The sequence below is a fragment of the Pollachius pollachius genome (genome assembly GCF_949987615.1).
Source record: "Pollachius pollachius genome assembly, chromosome: 3".
Taxonomy (NCBI): domain Eukaryota; kingdom Metazoa; phylum Chordata; class Actinopteri; order Gadiformes; family Gadidae; genus Pollachius; species Pollachius pollachius.
In genome coordinates, this window is record NC_136936.1 from 42,314,920 (window position 1) to 42,332,423 (window position 17,504).

Consider the following 17,504-nt stretch of genomic DNA (forward strand, 5'->3'; position numbering starts at 1 on the left):
TATAAAGCTGTCACACACGCCACGCAGAATGCAGGACAATTTCTCATCCTACTATGTAATCAAGTTGGGATTCCTGCTGAATACCAGAGAAAGATGAAGGAAGCTAGGATGGAAGGAAGGAACATTTATTTGCATTTATTTAAAGGGAAATAAGCACTGCAGGCCCTAAGTATCTGCTTCATTCAAGATATTGTATTACCTTTGCTATGGACATTGATTTACATTTGCAAGAACTGTAAATATCTCAAATTTTGGGTCACTAACTTATGGAGGGGCCACAAAGTAGTTAGTTAAAGTTAATACTGGTTAAATAATCACAGCTCTACACATTTATACACACAGCGCCCTAATGCAATCAATCACAGGGAAACACAAAGTCTTTCATATCAGGGTCCATAATGAATCACCTCAGCGCTTCATAGCTGAGGGGACAATGTGAGCTATTGACGAGCTGTCTTCCCAGCGCTTCATAAATCCTTTTCCGGGGTCGTCGTTGTATCATGTTGCATTATGGGCAGGGGGGTTACATTATATAGTAGAAACTGTGAAAAACAAAAGGCCAGGGTCACGTTTAATAACTCCTGCTCTCACAGAACAGATTTGAGATTAATACCTTAAGTCTGATGGCAGACAAGCTCAAAGGACAGGAGGCTTCAGCGTGTCGTTCTAACGTCACTAGAGCTGACTAAGTTTGACCTCGCATTCAGCCAATTGCACGCCTTCAGATCCCCGCCTCCGACGATGCGATTGGTCAGAACAACCAGGAAGCCAAACAAAGCAAAATGCCCTGTTTACCCCGATTTGAGCTTGCTTGCTGTTCCAATTTGAGAATATGAATCAAAGGTCTGATCCGTTATGTCGGACCCCCTCCACCAGCTCCGTCGGCGGTGGCCTTCTCCTTCGACGTGGGCAACGGGCCGGTGGTTCTGATGGTCAAGTCCCACGTGCCCCTGAACGACCGGCAGTGGCACTACGTGCGGGCGGAGCGCGGCGTACAGGAGGCCTCGCTGCAGGTGGACCAGCTGCCCCTGCGCTTCCTGGAGGCGCCGGCCGACGCACACGTCCGCCTGCAGCTCAACAGCCAGCTGTTTGTGGGTGAGCAGTGGGCCGCCGCCCCCACACCACTGCCCCTCTCTTGTTCCCGCGCCGCCTTTGATTCAGCACACAAAATGGCTTATCGCGGTTAACGGCCGTGATATCGCCAAATGTGGCAGGTTTTTAGCGCGGCACTCCCCCCTCTGCCTGAAATGGAGAGGTGAGCGTCAATGTGAAACGGTTGGGGAAAGAATGATATAAAGCCGACGCAGTCACATAAGTGTGTGCACAGATCACACAAGCAGATGAAACGTATCAGCCACACCGCATTAAGCAAAGCGTATAAAAACCTGTGGCAGACAAACAAAACTGTAGACACAGAGCATATAAAGCGTTATTATGTTATTATATTGTGGATGTGGAGTCACTTGTAGGCAGAAGAGCCAATAAGCCAAGCACATAAAAGAGAGTTAGAGGTAGCTAGCCAGGAGGACGGTGAGCCGAGCACTTGCAGGGAATACTTGAACCTCCTGCTTCAAAAGGCCGTGTGGGGGCTTTGCAGCGGGGGCCGCTGTTTGAGTTCCTGTGGGTTCGGACAAAACATGGTTGTGTTTAACATTTTTATTTGCTTAGTAACCAGAGAGCCATTTAGGCTATAAATGTCATTTTGTCTACACCACACAAGTATTCAATGATCATTCAGAGAAGGTGAGGTGGAACTAAGTCAATCAGTCTGACTGAATTAACTACAAATAGCATACAGCAAGCACATTTGTAACTTTACACACTTCCAGTGGACAAGGATTCAGAGTTGTTCTATATCAGTACAAGACAGGGATTTTGCCTTACTATGTCTGTCTTAGCATAAAGGCTCTTCTTTAAAGCAAAGGTGTGTCTGTTCCAAATATGTTTTTGACCTAGGGCATGCCCCCAGAATGAAAAGGAAAAAGTATGTTTGATTGAAAGATAACGCAACAATTTGAAATACATTTGGAAATAAATCTTTAACTAAATGTTTCAAAGAGGAGGTGTTTTACAGCATATTGTGGTTTCTGCTTTTCACGTGGCTTGTGCACGTAATTTCGCTGTTATGTAGGATAATTTCCTAGTAAGAAAGAAAGAAAAACGTCTCAATGGGAGTCGAAATGTTGTAGGCACTTGAAGCTGCACTCAGGGCCAGCTCTTAAGAACTACTACAGAGCATTGGAATGAAAAATAGAGGGGTTGAGGGACTGCTGTAGACATGAATATATTAGAATTATTAAGAAAACAGGATGTTGGGAACAATAGAGTTTTCCTGAGGAGTTTTTAAGTACAGGGGCTCAGTACTCTTGCATCACTCTAGTCTCTCTCTCCCACTCTCTCACTCCCTCGCTCTCTCGCTCTCTCTCTCTTTTACTCCGTCTCTCGCTCTCTTACCCTCACTCTCAATTTTCATTTCAATTAAAAAAAGCTGTATTGGCATGGGAAACAAATGTTTACATAGCCAAAGCAGTTGGAAAATGAAGCAGAAAGATCCATACACCGCAAACCAAATACTTTGGTTGTGTCTATGGCATACGAGGGAGATGTTACTCTGCAGTAACACGATTACAATGTCATGAAAGATTTGGTTGTTGTTCAGCTACCTTGGGGAATGTTCATCAAATTAAGACTGTATTTCCTTTCGGTGCAGGCCTGCAACAACGATAGAACACTAAAACACCATGGCAGAGTCAGGTTTATCTTCGTACATTCCTTCATCTCGGTCCCGCTCTGTGAACGCTGCTCGGAACTTGCGGATGCTCTAAAGATGACTAACGGCGGTCTCTTCTTGCAGGGGGAACGGCCTCCAGGCAGAGGGGCTTCCTGGGATGCATCCGAACCCTCGCCATCAACGGCGTCCACTTTAACCTGGAGGAGAGGGCCCGGATGACGCCGGGTGTCAGCTCCGGTTGCCCCGGTTACTGCAGCGGCTCCAGCAGCCTGTGCCACAACAGGGGACGGTGCATCGAGAAGAGCAGCGGCTACGTCTGCGACTGCTCCCAGTCCGCCTACGGGGGCCCGTCCTGCAGAGAAGGTGGGCAAAGCCCGGCCTCATCATTAGGTTCCCAACCCGCTGACTCAGACGCTCTGGCCCCTATATGTGGCACTGAGAGGGGCCGCTGCGTGAGACGTCACACACGCTCCCCATTGCCACCTAATTGGCTCTTGCCGGGTAAGATTTAAATGGCTTTGGCTGACATGCCGGGCCGCTGACAAATGAGGGAGGTAAAGCAAATGTCCATGGACACCATTACCATAGGTTTTTCCCAAGGGTGGGAAAATGTATGTATTTTCATTTACCGCCCGACTCGTCTGTCAGTGTGAACAACAGCGTAAGACGTTTAATACAACCCCCCCCCCCCCCCCCCCCCCCCCCCCCCAGCTTGGTAAAAATGCTTGTAGCTTCGCTTTTGAGGTTTTCTTTTTGTTTGTTTTGTTAGGAGAGGGCACTTTGGGAATCCGCCTGCACAGGTGAAACAGCCAGGCGGTAATTGAGGCAGAGATGCAGCGCCGCCTCTGACTGCATCTTCACTCCAATCAGTCCCGGAGAGACGACCGCTTTCCGGTGCTCTCAGCGGGTGTATTCGTCCCGATCTGAATGGCGCCCTGCTTTAGCACGAGCCCCGTTTAGCGTGGTTTCATTGGAGACTGTTCTAACAGGGTGTTCCTCCATTAACACCGTGCTTCACTTCACTGTTGTTCCTCGACAGGGATACTCACAAAAGGAAAGTGGATCATTTACCGCCCCATAGAAAGCGAAGATGAGTGGGAGACACCTGATATAAGACTCCAATTATGTTTCAGGTCGTCACACCTCGGCATTCACCGCATCGGCGGCGAGGGAGGGAGTCCATAAAATCGGAGTTGTATAAAAATCAAAAATCAAAGGTTGCTTTAGGTTGGATATGGGGAGATTTTCAGAGTGGGAGTGGTGGCAGACACGGGCTGCTACGCAAGCTTTTCCTGGTGTGGCAGGGAGGATCCAGCTTTCACGTTCACACTCATCCAGAATCCCTTTACTGTGGGGGTGGATCTATCAGATGTCGCCCATACAATGGATTTTGATTTTGATCCCACATTCACTCTCATCTTTTGCGTGTGTAAAAAAGATATGCTATAAATAAATTGAAAAAGGCATGAGCAATGAAACCTTCCGGATTCTTTTGGAGAAAAGTAAAGTTGTTGGATACTGCAACTATAGCAAGTGTAAAGTTAAAGGCCTAACATTGGCTCCACGTTGACTCAACGCAAGGGGGTTTATGGACAAATGATGTCCTCGCGGAGCCTCCTTGCGTCTACCGAAAGGGCCTGACTTGTGCCTCCCAAAAATTGTAACCTTGCATCGAGGCGAAACAGATACAAGGGCTGTGGTTGGTCCGCTAACTTAAACCCTGACATTAACCTGACGCAGAACTAAATCAGGTTCACGACTGTGTTGAAGCGAAAGCGTGGTCATTGCGTTGCATCAACTTGGAACCCTAACTTAGCCTTTAGGCCATCTCTGCAGCTTCCTGAAGTGGGACTTGTTGCGATTCAGGGGATGAAATAGCAGATCTCAACATCCGTTGATCAATAGACTGCTATTGCATTTTGTTTTTTAAGCGAGCTCCTGCTAACATTTCTCGTTTTATCACCACCACCAACCGGCCGTGTTTCTTTTTTCCAGAGGTGTCGGTGTCCTTTGACAGCGAGTCCTCGGTCACCTACACCTTCCAGGAGCCCTTCTCGGTCATGCAGAACCGGAGCTCGCAGGCCTCCAGCGTGTCCAGGGAGAGCAGCCGAGCCCGGGAGAACGTGGCCTTCAGCTTCCTCACCTCCCAGCGGCCTGCCATGCTGCTGAGCGTCAGCACCTTCAGCCAGCAGTACATCGCCGTCATCCTGGCCACCAATGGTACGCAGCCTTACACACAAATACACACACACACACACCACCACAGCCACACACCATTGGATGAATGTATGAAACGTGACCAATGGGTCGGAGACAGCAGGACCCTTGAGGCATTCCACGTTTCATGTGTACATTTTTTTTTTTTTGCTATTAATGTCGTCTTGCCTTTGTCTTTTATTCTGCTCTCATTTTGTACGTTTTATATTTTTCATTCCGATCCTTGGAATTGATACTTTGATTAAATGGTGCTTTTGCTAAAGCCACCTCCTAAATCTGAGTTAGCCACTAAGACTAACCAACTCGAATCGAACTGCAAACATGATCTACAAGGACATTTATGTATTCATTTATATTCATGTTTCTATTCCTAACAAGCTTCAAATTAAATGTGGTAGACGTTTGTACCTTAACTTAAACAATATGGCGTCTGCTTGCAACTACACACAATGCCAGCATTCTTCAAGTCTCTACCTTATTCTGAGAATTAGTGAGAGAAAATAGCTTTTATGTAGGAGCGCAATTGGTCCCGGCCTTCTTTCTCATCTCGTAAAATTATGCTGACTCCAATGTTCCCTTTGAATAATCCCTGCTTTGAAGAACAGTTAGTTTAGTGAGCAAAAAAGTAAAATGTTTTATTTGAACCAGCCGGGTTTTGGTTTGTATTGGCAGGGAAAATTATCCACAATAAAGCTGCTCAGTTCCATGGTTATCCATGCAATTCATTGGAAAGTATTAATCCATATAAAACATCAGTTAAATCGAGTTTATTTGTTTGTTTTTCAACTTTTGTTAGGTGTATTTTTTTAAGAAAGTTATTAAGTCCTATTTGTCGAGGTCATTTGTCAGAACGAACATACTCACTAAGTCAGATGCGCTTGGCTAAACATTTGAACTACGTTCCCGATAAATCACTTTGAGTTCATTAAGTGTGTTTACACCTTCCGACCTTTTCCGTACCTTTCAAAGAAAAAGGGTTTGATCCGTCCCGCATGCAGTGTTCCCCCCCCCCGCCCCCCAGACTACAGGAGGACATCAAGGTTAATTCATAGTGTGTGCCTGGATCGCACAGAGTCGGATTCTCGTGTTACTGACGCAGGCTTTTGAAGCCCTGCAGTGCTTGGCTCAGTGAATATGCGGGTAAACAACAGCCTGTCCGTTTCATTCATGTCTGTTGGTGGGGGAAACATGGGCTGCATGGTTATTATGGCTGGTCCCCACTGCGCTCCTTAGCATGTACAACACACGGCGTGTTATCTGTGCATTTCCCAGGTGTAGCGCAATGTTTAGGTGTCCCATATGTTATACAGCCCTTTGAATAAGCTATCCAAATTAACATTGTTGCTTAAGCTCAATTCCCATATTATCTGAGCATAACAGAGCCAAAGAATCAAGTCAATGCTTGTAAATTTTTCATTATCATTCATTTTATGAATGTGTTGTTATTAATTAATTCAGTATCAGAGGGCTGATCTGAGACATCTGAGCTTATGCATATTTTTTGATGTATAAGCAGCGATATTTTCCCCGCGACTGAATAATAACCCAAAAAAAGATCACAGAACTTTTGGTACAGTATCCACTTTGGTGCATGGGAATTATGTGTTGAACAAAATAGGAATTAGGTTGGAGGTTTGTTTAAAGTTCCTTGAATGCCAATCACATCTGAGAACAACATGCTGCTGTCTTGGGAAGCATCTAATTAAAGAAAATCTATAAAAGAAGTCCCAGTTCCCATCGAGGGAAAAGGTCATCGATAAAATTTTGCCACTGCGCAAATTGTAGCACTTTTATGTGTTATTTTTCAGCCTTCCCGTTAAAGAAACAAAACCCATTCAGGTACCCCCGCGGTATAGAGGTTGACTGTTCGCTGACCCGAGCTCCATCGGAACATGTATTTTTCTTCGGTACCCCCAAACGGTCGGACCCGTTCCCATCAGACCCGCCCCCCCGACTCCTTGCGTCCCTGTCCCCCGTGCGTCTGCACTTCCTGCGTGTCAACGAAGCGAAGCGGTCATATGCGCCCCCCCCCTCAGTGTCTGTCGCCGCCTCCCTTTCCGCCCGGCCGCCTCTGAGTGGAAGGCGCCCGTGAGTCCATGCCTTGGTAAATATTGAGTTGTCTGCCTTCGCGACTCTTCATCCACTGTAATCTTGCTCCTCGGTGGCACACTCAGGACTCTGTGCGAAACACAGCACAAAGCCCTCTGCCAACAGATCCCCGATTGTAATATTGACCCATCTCCACTTGATAATGCAAAGCCTTTCTCGCTGTGATCCGCCAGTGTTTGTGTGGGTGGGACACTCAGTGCATATTGACATGTACCGCATCGGAGCAGAGAGATCCAGGATGGAAATATTATTAATAAATCCTGTAAGGCAATTGTGGGAGTTTAGTTCGAAGGTTCAATATATTTATAATAACACACACGGGCACAAATGCACAAACACACACACACACAATGTATTTGCGTTCACCCTGTCTGTTGCTTCCCCTTGACTTCTGCAGCTCAAGTCAACGGGTGAATATTTTCCCGTCCACAGGCCTCCTTAAAGGAGGGTACATGCATTGTTAACCAAGGTGATGGTGCAGAAAGAGGATGCTCACTTCATTATCACCGCATCAGACTCGAGTCTGCTGCGGTAAAATTGAATTGAATTGAATATTGACGACTGTGGAAAAAAAAAAGGGATGGCCAAATGCATACGTTGGTGTGTTATGTGCATCAAATAAACACATTGTTGTGAATGCTTGGGTGTGTGTGTGTGTGTGTGTGTGTGTGTGTGTGTGTGTGTGTGTGTCTCTCTCCAGGGAGCCTGCAGATCTGGTACCACCTCCTAGCCGACCAGGACCCAGATGTGTTCGTTCCCATTCGCCATAATTTAGCCGATGGGCGCCTTCATAAAATAAGGATTCACCGAGAGGCCAAGGACATCTACGTCCAGGTGAACCATGTCGCTACATGACATTGCTATACCATAATATCATACTATGGTTATTATTAAAGGGACTACGTGTAGGATCATTAGATAATAGTTCCTAAATCGCTGCCAAACTTCCAATAAGTGAACACTTTATAATTTAACTTAAAATATGAGACCTTCTCCCGAATCTCTCCGTTGCGTGGGAAAAGCCTATGGGCTGATTTATATTTCATTTAAACCACAAGGGTTTTGCCGGGAAAAAGGATAGAAGTGAAGTCTAACCGTGGATAATTAAAAAATGTATATTCTTGAATAACTTTTAATTTTGTATGTTTATTTATGATTATTACTTAGATAACTTATATTAGTTTAGGATTGTTATTGTTCTCAACCTATGGAGCTCACATTCCAGTGCTCTGAATGAGCGAGCTTTAGCAGGCAACAGTTCACTTACTGGCCAAAGGGGTCAGTAATGAGAAGGAAAACCAGATTCCAACACATAGTCTGCAGGCTGCAGCTGAGTCGGGCTGTCTCCTGTAAGCACCCCCATGTATCATTTTGCGGGAGGCACGTTTATTTACTTTCTCATTTTTTGAGTGAATTGAGTGAACCCAACTAAAAGGGGGGGCAAAATAAATCACATTAAACTGAAGAAAAACGACTCTCAATAAATGTCCATTCAGGTCCAAATTGCCGTTGTTTTAATAGTACCGAGACTGGCTCCTCAGCCCCATTAGGAAGGTGTGCACATGAGCCGCCGTTTTAGTGCGGAAGTCGAGGAATGGAAGCACTTTACAGGATGGTCCTGTGAATGTAGCGTTTTGTAGGGGGGGAGGGGGGGGAGGGATCAGCGTAGAACATAATACTGAATCTATAATGTATTGAAAGGCACCAGCAGCCGTGGGTTGGATTTCTTGTAACCGGCTTATTATTTGATTACTTTCCACTCAACCAGATCGACCAGGACATCCACAGAAAGTACACCCTGTCATCTGATGCACAGTTGATCTTAATCAGATCCTTGACATTGGGCAAAGTCACCGGTAAGCCCAGCGCCGTGAGAAACAGCCACAACGCGATCTGCTGCTCAGCTGGTTATTATTACTCTTATTAGAATAATGAACTGATGATTTGAGTCAATAGCTGGTCATCAAGCCGAGACATTTGGAAGAATCACACACTCATTTTTCTCTCTCGCTCTCTCTCTATCTGTCTGTCTCTCTCTCTGTCTGTATATGTCTCTCTCTCTCTCTCTCTCTCTCTCTCTCGCTCTTGCTCTGTGTCTGTCTCTCTCTCTGTGTCTGTCTCTCTCTGTGTCTGTCTGTCTGTGTGTGTGTGTCTCTCTTTCTCTCTTTCTCTCTCCCTCTTTCTGTCTCTCTCTACCTCTCTCTCTCTCTCTTGTTACTTTCTGGTTCTGATTGCAGACATTAATTAATGCATTGCAAATCCTTAACATTATTAAGCAGCAAAAGATTAAAGGACGTTGCCATCAATACCAAGGGATAATTGTCTTTATCGTCCTCATGGCTGTTGCTATAGAAACCTATTTGATGCAGCAGAGAAAAAAGGAGATTTAATTCAGCATTTGTTTGTATGGAGTGTACAACGTTGCTTGTGGAGCCAAAAAAAGCAACATTACTCTCTTTGCTTGGCAATGAAGATGGCCATATTGCTAAACATCTTGGATTGTTATTCATGCTAAACGAAGAAAATGTATTGTTTATATTTTTGTCTTGCTTCTCTAATTCTCTGCCTACCTGTCTGTCTTCCTGCATGTCTTTCTGTCTCTGCCGTTTTCTCTTTCTTTGCTTGTCTGTCTCTCTGCCTGCGTGTCTGTCTCTGTCTCTCTTCCTGTCTGTCTCTCCACCTGTCTCTCTGCCTATCTGCCTGTCTCTGCCTGTGTGTCTCTCCATCTGTCTGTCTGTCTCTTTGTCTGTCTGTGGCTTGCCTGCCTGTTTCTCTGCCTGTTTCTCCGCCTGTCTCTCTCTGCCGGCCTGACTCTCCATCTGTCTGGCTGTCTCTCTGCCTGCCTGTCTGTCTCTCCACATGTCCATCTGTCTCTCTGCCTGTCTTTCTGTCCCTCCATCTGTATGTCTCTCCGCGTCTCTGTCTGTCTCTCAACATATCTGTCTGTGTCTCCACACATCCGTTTGTCTCTATGCCTACCTGCCTGTCTGTCGGTCTCCACCCGCCTGTCTGTCTTTGTCTGTCTTTGCCTGTCTGTCTCTCCACCTCTCTGTCTCTCTGTCTCTCCTCGGTGTCCTTCCTCCAGGCAGGGCCCCGGTGCACCGGGAGGTCCACCAGGCGGGGCAGAGGGGCTTCGTGGGTTGCCTTTCCTCGGTGCAGTTCAACCACCTGGCCCCCCTGAAGGTGGCGCTGCTGCACCGGGGCAGCTCGCTGCTCAGCATCCGCGGAGCCCTGGAGGAGTCTAACTGCGTGGCGCTGGCCGAGTCCGCCACCTCGCACTCTCTGCTGGGTAAAGGTCCACTGGAAAGCCCACCTAGCTCCAGGCGTTCTGCTCTCACCGAACGGGGGGGCTTGCAGTGGGCGTGTCTCTCCCTCTGAGGCACGCCCGGAAGTCCCGGCCCCTCTCTCTCGTGAGAGAGAGGGGCCGGGACTTCCGGGTGTGCCTCGGAGGGAGGGGGAGAGAGGGGGAGGGAGGGGGGCGGGACTTCCTGGCGTGCCTCAGAGGGAGAGAGAGAGAGGGGGAGGGAGGGTGTGGGACTTCCGGGTGTGCCTCGGAGGGAGGGGGAGGGAGGGGGCAGGACTTCCTGGCGCGCCTCGGAGGGAGCGAGAGAGACTGGGAGAGAGGGGGTGGGACTTCCGGGCGTGCCCCGGAGGGAGCGAGAGAGGGGGAGCGAGGGGGCGGGACTTCCGGGTGTGCCTCGGTGGGAGCGATATCCGTTTCAGGTACATGGGTTTCAGCAGCCGTAGAGGGATGTCCATTTCCGTTATCCGTTCCGGATATTGCTTTTTCACATTTTGTGGTCCGAAAAATATAAAATATTTATTCTTTGTTGTTTTGCTTCTCATCACATTGGTGTTCTCCTCGCTCCGGGGACTGTTAAATGGCACACTCGGGCTCAAAGGAAGTAAGAGAACGGAAATTGCGCTTAGGTGGAGGTACAATCCGCGACCCCCTCTCAGCCTGTTAGAAACCCAGGCTCCGTCTGCGGCCTCCATTACCGCGACACAGAGAGAGAGAGAAATAGATCAATTGTTTCTGAGGATGTGTTTTAGAGTTGTGTTTAGTTGTTGTTGTTTTTTTGTCCGCCAAACAGCTTCAGGCACCACTATTACCTCTCTCTCTCTCTCTCCGGGACGGAATCGGCAACAAGCCTGCGACAGTAATGGAACCGGCAGCGTCCCTCTGTAATGGAAGTTTTGTTTATCGCCCACGACGACAGTATGCGTACGCCACAGCATTATCTGCCACCGCAAGCCCGACTCCCTCCCCCCAACACCAACACCCACCCTCCCCATCCAAACCCCCCCCCATCCCCTCCCCGTCGCACAACAAAACCAATATCCCCGACTAGATGAACGGCTCATTTGCTCATTACTGGGAGTTAATGAATGAGCCTGTTTCTCTCCTCTGCGCTCCCAGATCAAGCTGCCGAGGAGAAGGAAGATAAGGAGCAACGCAACGACACCGCCGCCACCCCCGATGACTCCGCTGTAATAGGAGGTGTGTGTGTGTCTGTGCTCGTGTGTGTGTGTTCGCGCGTGTGTGTATACGTGTGTTTGTGTGTGTGTAATTTTGCGTGTGTGTGTTTGTGTGTGTGTGTGTGTGTGTTAATGTGTTTTTGTGTGTGCCTGCATGCGTGCGTGTGTGTGTGTGTGTGTGTGCGAGTTCAAGCGTGTGCGTGCATGCGAGTGCGAGCGAGTATGTGCGTGTGTGCATGCAAGTGCGAGCACTTGTGTGTGTGTGTGTGTGTGTGTGTGTGTGTGTGTGTGTGTGTGTTCGCGTGGGTGTGTGCGTGTGGCGCTCCGTCTCCCCACCTGCTTCACGCCCTCTCTGCCAGTTCATCTGAATCGGGCCCCAGCTGTCTCTGTGATTTGTTTGATTTCGCCGTCTCCGTCTCGGCTCCACCTTATTTATTTTGTTTTGTTTACTACCCGCGCCCAGTTCATTTTTTTTCTGTTTTGTTTAATTAGCACTAACTCATGTAATTATGATTTTTTGCACTATTTCCTTATGTGTTGTTTGTTGTTTGGATATTTTCCTTTACCCGCTGAGAAATTGAAAAGGACCGGTTTGCAAACCTCGGTTTGCAAACAACGCAAATAAACTAATTAGCTCCCGCAATCAAGTGGGCCCTCCTTGATGGGCTTCAAAGGTGGCATTGTTTAATTAAATATACCGGGAACAAGGAAATGTTAAACCTGATCACCGCAATTATCCACCACACTGCCTCCAACACCCCCCCCCCATCCTCCCTCATCCCTCCCTGTTGTCCACTAACACCCTCCCCCGTCTCCCCAGGTGTGGTGACGGCGGCGGTCTTCGTGGCGCTGTGCGCGCTGGCGGTGCTCAGCCGCTTCCTGTACCAGCAGCGGGCGGAGCGGAGGAGCCTCCAGGAGAAGGAGAACCGCGTGGCCCTGGAGACGGCCTACCGCACCGAGCTGCACCTCCACGGCGCCGGTGTCAGGGACAACATGAAGGAGTACTACATATGACCAGGGGGGGGCGCCAGTGGGCCCCGGGGTACCAGATACTCACTCTCTCGCCCTCTCTCGCTCCCTTTCTTGCGCTCTCTCTCTCTGTCGCTCTCTCTCTCTTTCTCTTTCTTTCTCTCTCTCGCTCTCTCTTTCTCTCTCTCTCTCTCGCTCTCTCTTTCTCTCTCTCTCTTACTCTCTCGATCGCTCTCTCTCGCTTTCTCACTCGCTCTTTCTCTCTCTCTCTCTCTCTCTCTCTCGCTCTCTCGCTCTCGCTCTGTCTCTCTCTCTCTCTGTCTCTCTCCGCCCCCAACACACACACACACAAGAAGACACTGAAAGAAACGGCCCGTTGACGTCGGTGCTGTGCTGCTCAGAGACCCAGACGTCGCTCGGTGTTGCTCCGTCGTGTCGCGGACCTTGACAGCACACTCGACTGAGCCCGATATCTCATGGAAAAAACAAAAGACAACAGCATAATGGCAGTCCCCCACTGTGTTATGAGACCCGGATGGTTCGGCAGGAGGACACAGAGCTCCGCCCTGAACATGCGTGCAGGCAGCGGGGGCTCACCGTGGCGGGCAGTAACCATGACGCCAGCCGGCGGGGGGTCGTGGGGCACGTCCCCAGACAGACAGCAGAGTCCCCTCCACGCCTCCTGAATGTGCACAATATCAACACAAGTCCAACAGCAGACAACATGTTGCCAGTAGCGCTCCAAAGGGTAGGAGGGAACATCGGCCACATGTGGACCACCACAAAGACTCCATGCGGGAGGGTATTGTAGACTAGGCCAATGGGTGACGACGTCAGAGCTTATTTTAGCAGTGTGTTGTGATCGTTTGGGGGGGCTTTGAGGACTGACAAGTGGAGGGACCAGAACTGCCTACTGTAAGAGTGCCTAAGTTGCCTTCAGGTTTCTTTTGTATTTATTTATTTATTTTCTGTCATTAGTGGCAATCCTGATGACATCAAGGGGAGCTTATAGTCATTCCATACATAGCTAAGGAAGGGGAATGTGTTGATGCTTTTCAGTGGTGGACAGTGACTGGCTGCATTTACTCAATCGATTGCTGTAAATAAGTTAGTTTTACAAGTATCTGGGAATTTTGGTGGAGAAGAAAAAAACATACCTTTCACTGCACTACATTGACGAAGAGAAAGATATCCTACTTTTGACCTCTTAATTTCTATGAAAGCTGTCACCAGCGGTTTTTAAATAAATATCTAACACAGCCAACCACAGACACAATCAGTCCCCTTCAGTTGAGTTGTTTGATGTTTTGTTTATATGGCAACCGAGACATGACTCACCGGGATGTGCGCACATTTATTCGCTGAACGACTAGATACCGAGTAGAGAAGCATCTCGACTGAAGTTCGCCAATCACAGATTGTATCAATTTCAACCAAACACAGACAGAATCCTTTCTGGATTCATCAGTGTTTTATGAATCAATCAAATCCATTATCCACTGATTAGGTCTATCAACGGAACGGACCGCTACGCATACCCTTCTCTGCTCACGGCCTCATACTTAAATGCCTGTCACATCTCCAGTGTCATCCTTGATCACAATGTTCCGTTGCTTCTAATCCTTCTGAATCATGTGTTCCTTTCGGAGTATTCTCATTGGACGATTTGTGAAGCACAGTGGCAGTTCTACAAGTAAGTTGGCATAACTGGTAGATAGCTTAGATATTTATTCTAGATATCTGTAATTGCAACGTAGAACCAAACCAAACCAATGTGCTGACAAATCGAATGCTTTTGAATTTTTACCTTTTTTAAAGGAAGCATAAAAATACTGGAATTCTTGGCTAAAATACTGCTAAAATACCTCTCACCATTTTCCCAATTAACTCGACCTCTCTTAATCACATGTTTTATGATTTTGTTATTGTGGTTTGCAAAACAAGTGTTTGGGATTTCTAGATCTTCGCTTTTTTTATACTAAAATGGTTCCCGTAAAATTAAAGGAAAGCTGGAAAAGATCTGCAAAACAATTTGCTGATTTCAAGTACTTTGCCTACCTTTACACCAGTGTGGGAATGCAGTGCAAAAAAAAAAAAGACTTAAAGCCTTTAACAATAGATGGGTTCAAATTCTTTAATTTCCAATTAAATAGTTTTGTTGAATTAATTACAAATGTGTATTAATAATTCATGATTGAAAGAACATGCCTGTGTTTTGTTATCGTACAAGCACACATTATAAGGACACTAAACTAAGACGTTTCTATGTAGGGAAATAATTTCAAATGAGGAAATAAGTAACTGGGGCACAAGTGGATTTAGGCACGTGCCTTATCAACCCTAGATGTGCACGTGCTTGTATCTAAGTATGTCTTGAACTACCGGTATATTACTTTCCAAGAGCTCCAGTATACATGAAATGAATGCTAAATTCTCAGATTTGTATAGTTATTTTATTTTGAACTGGGTAACATCATGTGGACACCGATCCTTCTTAATGATTTGTATAGCTGCAGTATCAAGGGTATCTTGTATAGATGTTTAATTTGTTAATAAAAGTGATGATTTTCTTAGATGCCTTGTTACACACTTTCATACGGTCTTACTTCAGACTACTAAGGTATGTGTGTGCGTGCATGTGGCCATGCGTCCGTGCGTGTGTGTGTGTTTGTGTGTATACACCTAGGGATATTTTGCTGAAAAGCTCTTTGACCTGTACAAGCAAAAGGATTGTTAAAGTTTGTTGTTTTTGTGCTTAATGGTCCAACCACTTTTGCCCTCAATCCAGTCTTACCTCTGGGGGAAATATGCAACACGACTTCAACCAAAACCTAAGTTGTGGTGTTTTCACTTTGGCATCACTTGGCTTGGCTGGCCACAGAACTTTGCATGCTTCTCAACGACACTATGACTATGGCCCCCTCATTCCTTATTCCCTAGCGTTGCTCAAGACTCTCATTTGTCTCAACTTTTTCTTTTGTTGACGCCCCTTAAAAATGGAGTCCCCTTTTTGCGCAGCCATGACACAGTATGGGCTTAGTATGGGTCTGTTGTCACATACCAGCTATCAGTACATCCATGTAAAAAGATGATATTACTTGAAATGAACGGTAAAATCATTTTGCTGCTTCTGTGGTCTTATCCGTTTTCACTGCCACTTCTGAGTGGTGAAACCCAGCCCAGCACCCGCTCTATTGCATTATTCATAGTCCTAGATGTAAGGAAGGTCCGAGAAACTCTGGCTTTCTCAAATTAACTTGTGTAAAATAACGTTAATAATTCAGCGTTTATAGGGCATTAAGAGGAAATGATGAAAACTAATTGTTTGGTGTGGATGCAGGACATGTTTCGTGCACGACACGATCCAACTGTTTAGAAACTGTTGGATCGCAGGATAATCAGTGGGGCTAAATCATTTACGATTAATAGTAAAAACGGCGTGCTGTAAATTAGCCTGCTGGCCTCACTTTGTATTTCAGACAACCATTTAAATTATACGATGCCATGGATATTAAGTGCTACCAACACTATGCATCCGTTTGCACTTACCCGGCTCTGGGGGGCTGGCAATTTAGAGCCGGTCAGCTAGTAAATGGAAGGTTGCTCATACAAGTCTTGGCTTCTACCGGCAAACCAACGTAAAAACATGCTCCCAACAAATACAATTTATATGGTGTGGTTGACACGTGCTGGTGGTGTATGAATTTCTGTAATGGCAAAGTGCATTTGTTTCTTTAATAATCATGATGGCGGTTCAAAGTGTCTTAAATCCGGGAGACACTGGGCTTTCTTCTTCCTCTCCTGCAGAAGAACCAAGTGCCACACAAGAGGTGTTCTGAGCATTCTGAGGTACCTCTTTTTCTGTTCAATCCCAACCAAATAGGCCACTGATGTGTTTCATGGGCACAGACTGACAACGAGAATAAATAAACACCTTTGTTTTTCTTTGGATTAAAAGCAACAGGAATGATTTTATAAATGGTAAAAGATTGCCATCTAAATTGCTGCCATTTTCTACTGCTGGTATAAGTGTGGGCGCTGTAATGAGGGGTGTCTCTGTTGTGTTCGTTCAAAGTGTTCAAACCTAATTCTGTTGGCTCGGACCAGCAAGACTTAATGTCGATTTCATACCATTCCATGTGATGCACTGGAGGTTTTCAACCTTGTTCTTTATTGTACCTGACCTGGTATGTAAGCTATCCAACTTTTCTGCACACACACACACACACACACACACACACACACACACACACACACACACACACACACACACACACACACACACACACACACACAACTAAAAAGAAACCTGTCTGAAAAAAGTTTTTAAGTAATGTTACACTGCTTACTTTGTACCAATTATATACAGGAGCGAGTGAAACTGTGAGATCTTGGAACAAGAACACCCCTTAAAATCAATATGTATAACCCCAGAGTCATTAGCCGTGCACTCAGTGAACAGTACGGAACAATACAGCCTTTGGGGATTGGTAGCAGTACAGATTTTTACTCTTCCAACTCTATTCTTCAGTTCTCTGAGGTTTTGATCTATCGCACCAACCCTTTCCCAACGAATAAGGAAAGAATGAGGCTGGTAGTTTTTTATTTCCAACTGTGTTCAAATTCAAACCTGGTTCACTTTCCTGGAACGAAAGCTACATGTATTTTTTTGATACATTTTTCGAAACTTCTATGAAGTATTACACAAAAGATAACCCCAACCATATTGAAATATGTATAAATTAATTCCTTAGCTAACATGAACACCATTACCTTTATTAACATTATCACCATTTGTAAGGATTGAACGACATTAGTTATTGATTACCAGAACATTAGTTAACTGTAAATGATCTGTTAGTTCATTCTTATTACTGCATTAACACATTGTATTTATTAGTTAATGAATGTGCCCTCATCTTAAAGTGTCGCAAAATATCGTAAACGTTTCTAATGGCCGATAGCATGAGCCATAACCAGTGGAAAAAAATTGGGATTC

General features: G+C 46.2%; 1 protein-coding gene across 1 annotated transcript in view; it reads left to right on the plus strand.

Annotated features, from left to right (window-relative positions):
* Positions 1–12,550, plus strand: part of LOC307072108 (contactin-associated protein-like 5) — a gene marked incomplete at both ends in the record, with an annotated part of 48,361 nt that extends 35,811 nt beyond the window's left edge. The window contains 8 exons of the mRNA XM_079731293.1: positions 877–1,095; positions 2,855–3,094; positions 4,727–4,951; positions 7,758–7,891; positions 8,826–8,913; positions 10,143–10,346; positions 11,478–11,558; positions 12,357–12,550. Coding sequence (XP_079587419.1) covers positions 877–1,095; positions 2,855–3,094; positions 4,727–4,951; positions 7,758–7,891; positions 8,826–8,913; positions 10,143–10,346; positions 11,478–11,558; positions 12,357–12,550 — 1,385 coding nt within the window. The remainder of the gene's footprint in view (positions 1–876; positions 1,096–2,854; positions 3,095–4,726; positions 4,952–7,757; positions 7,892–8,825; positions 8,914–10,142; positions 10,347–11,477; positions 11,559–12,356) is intronic.
* Positions 12,551–17,504: the final 4,954 nt, after the last annotated feature.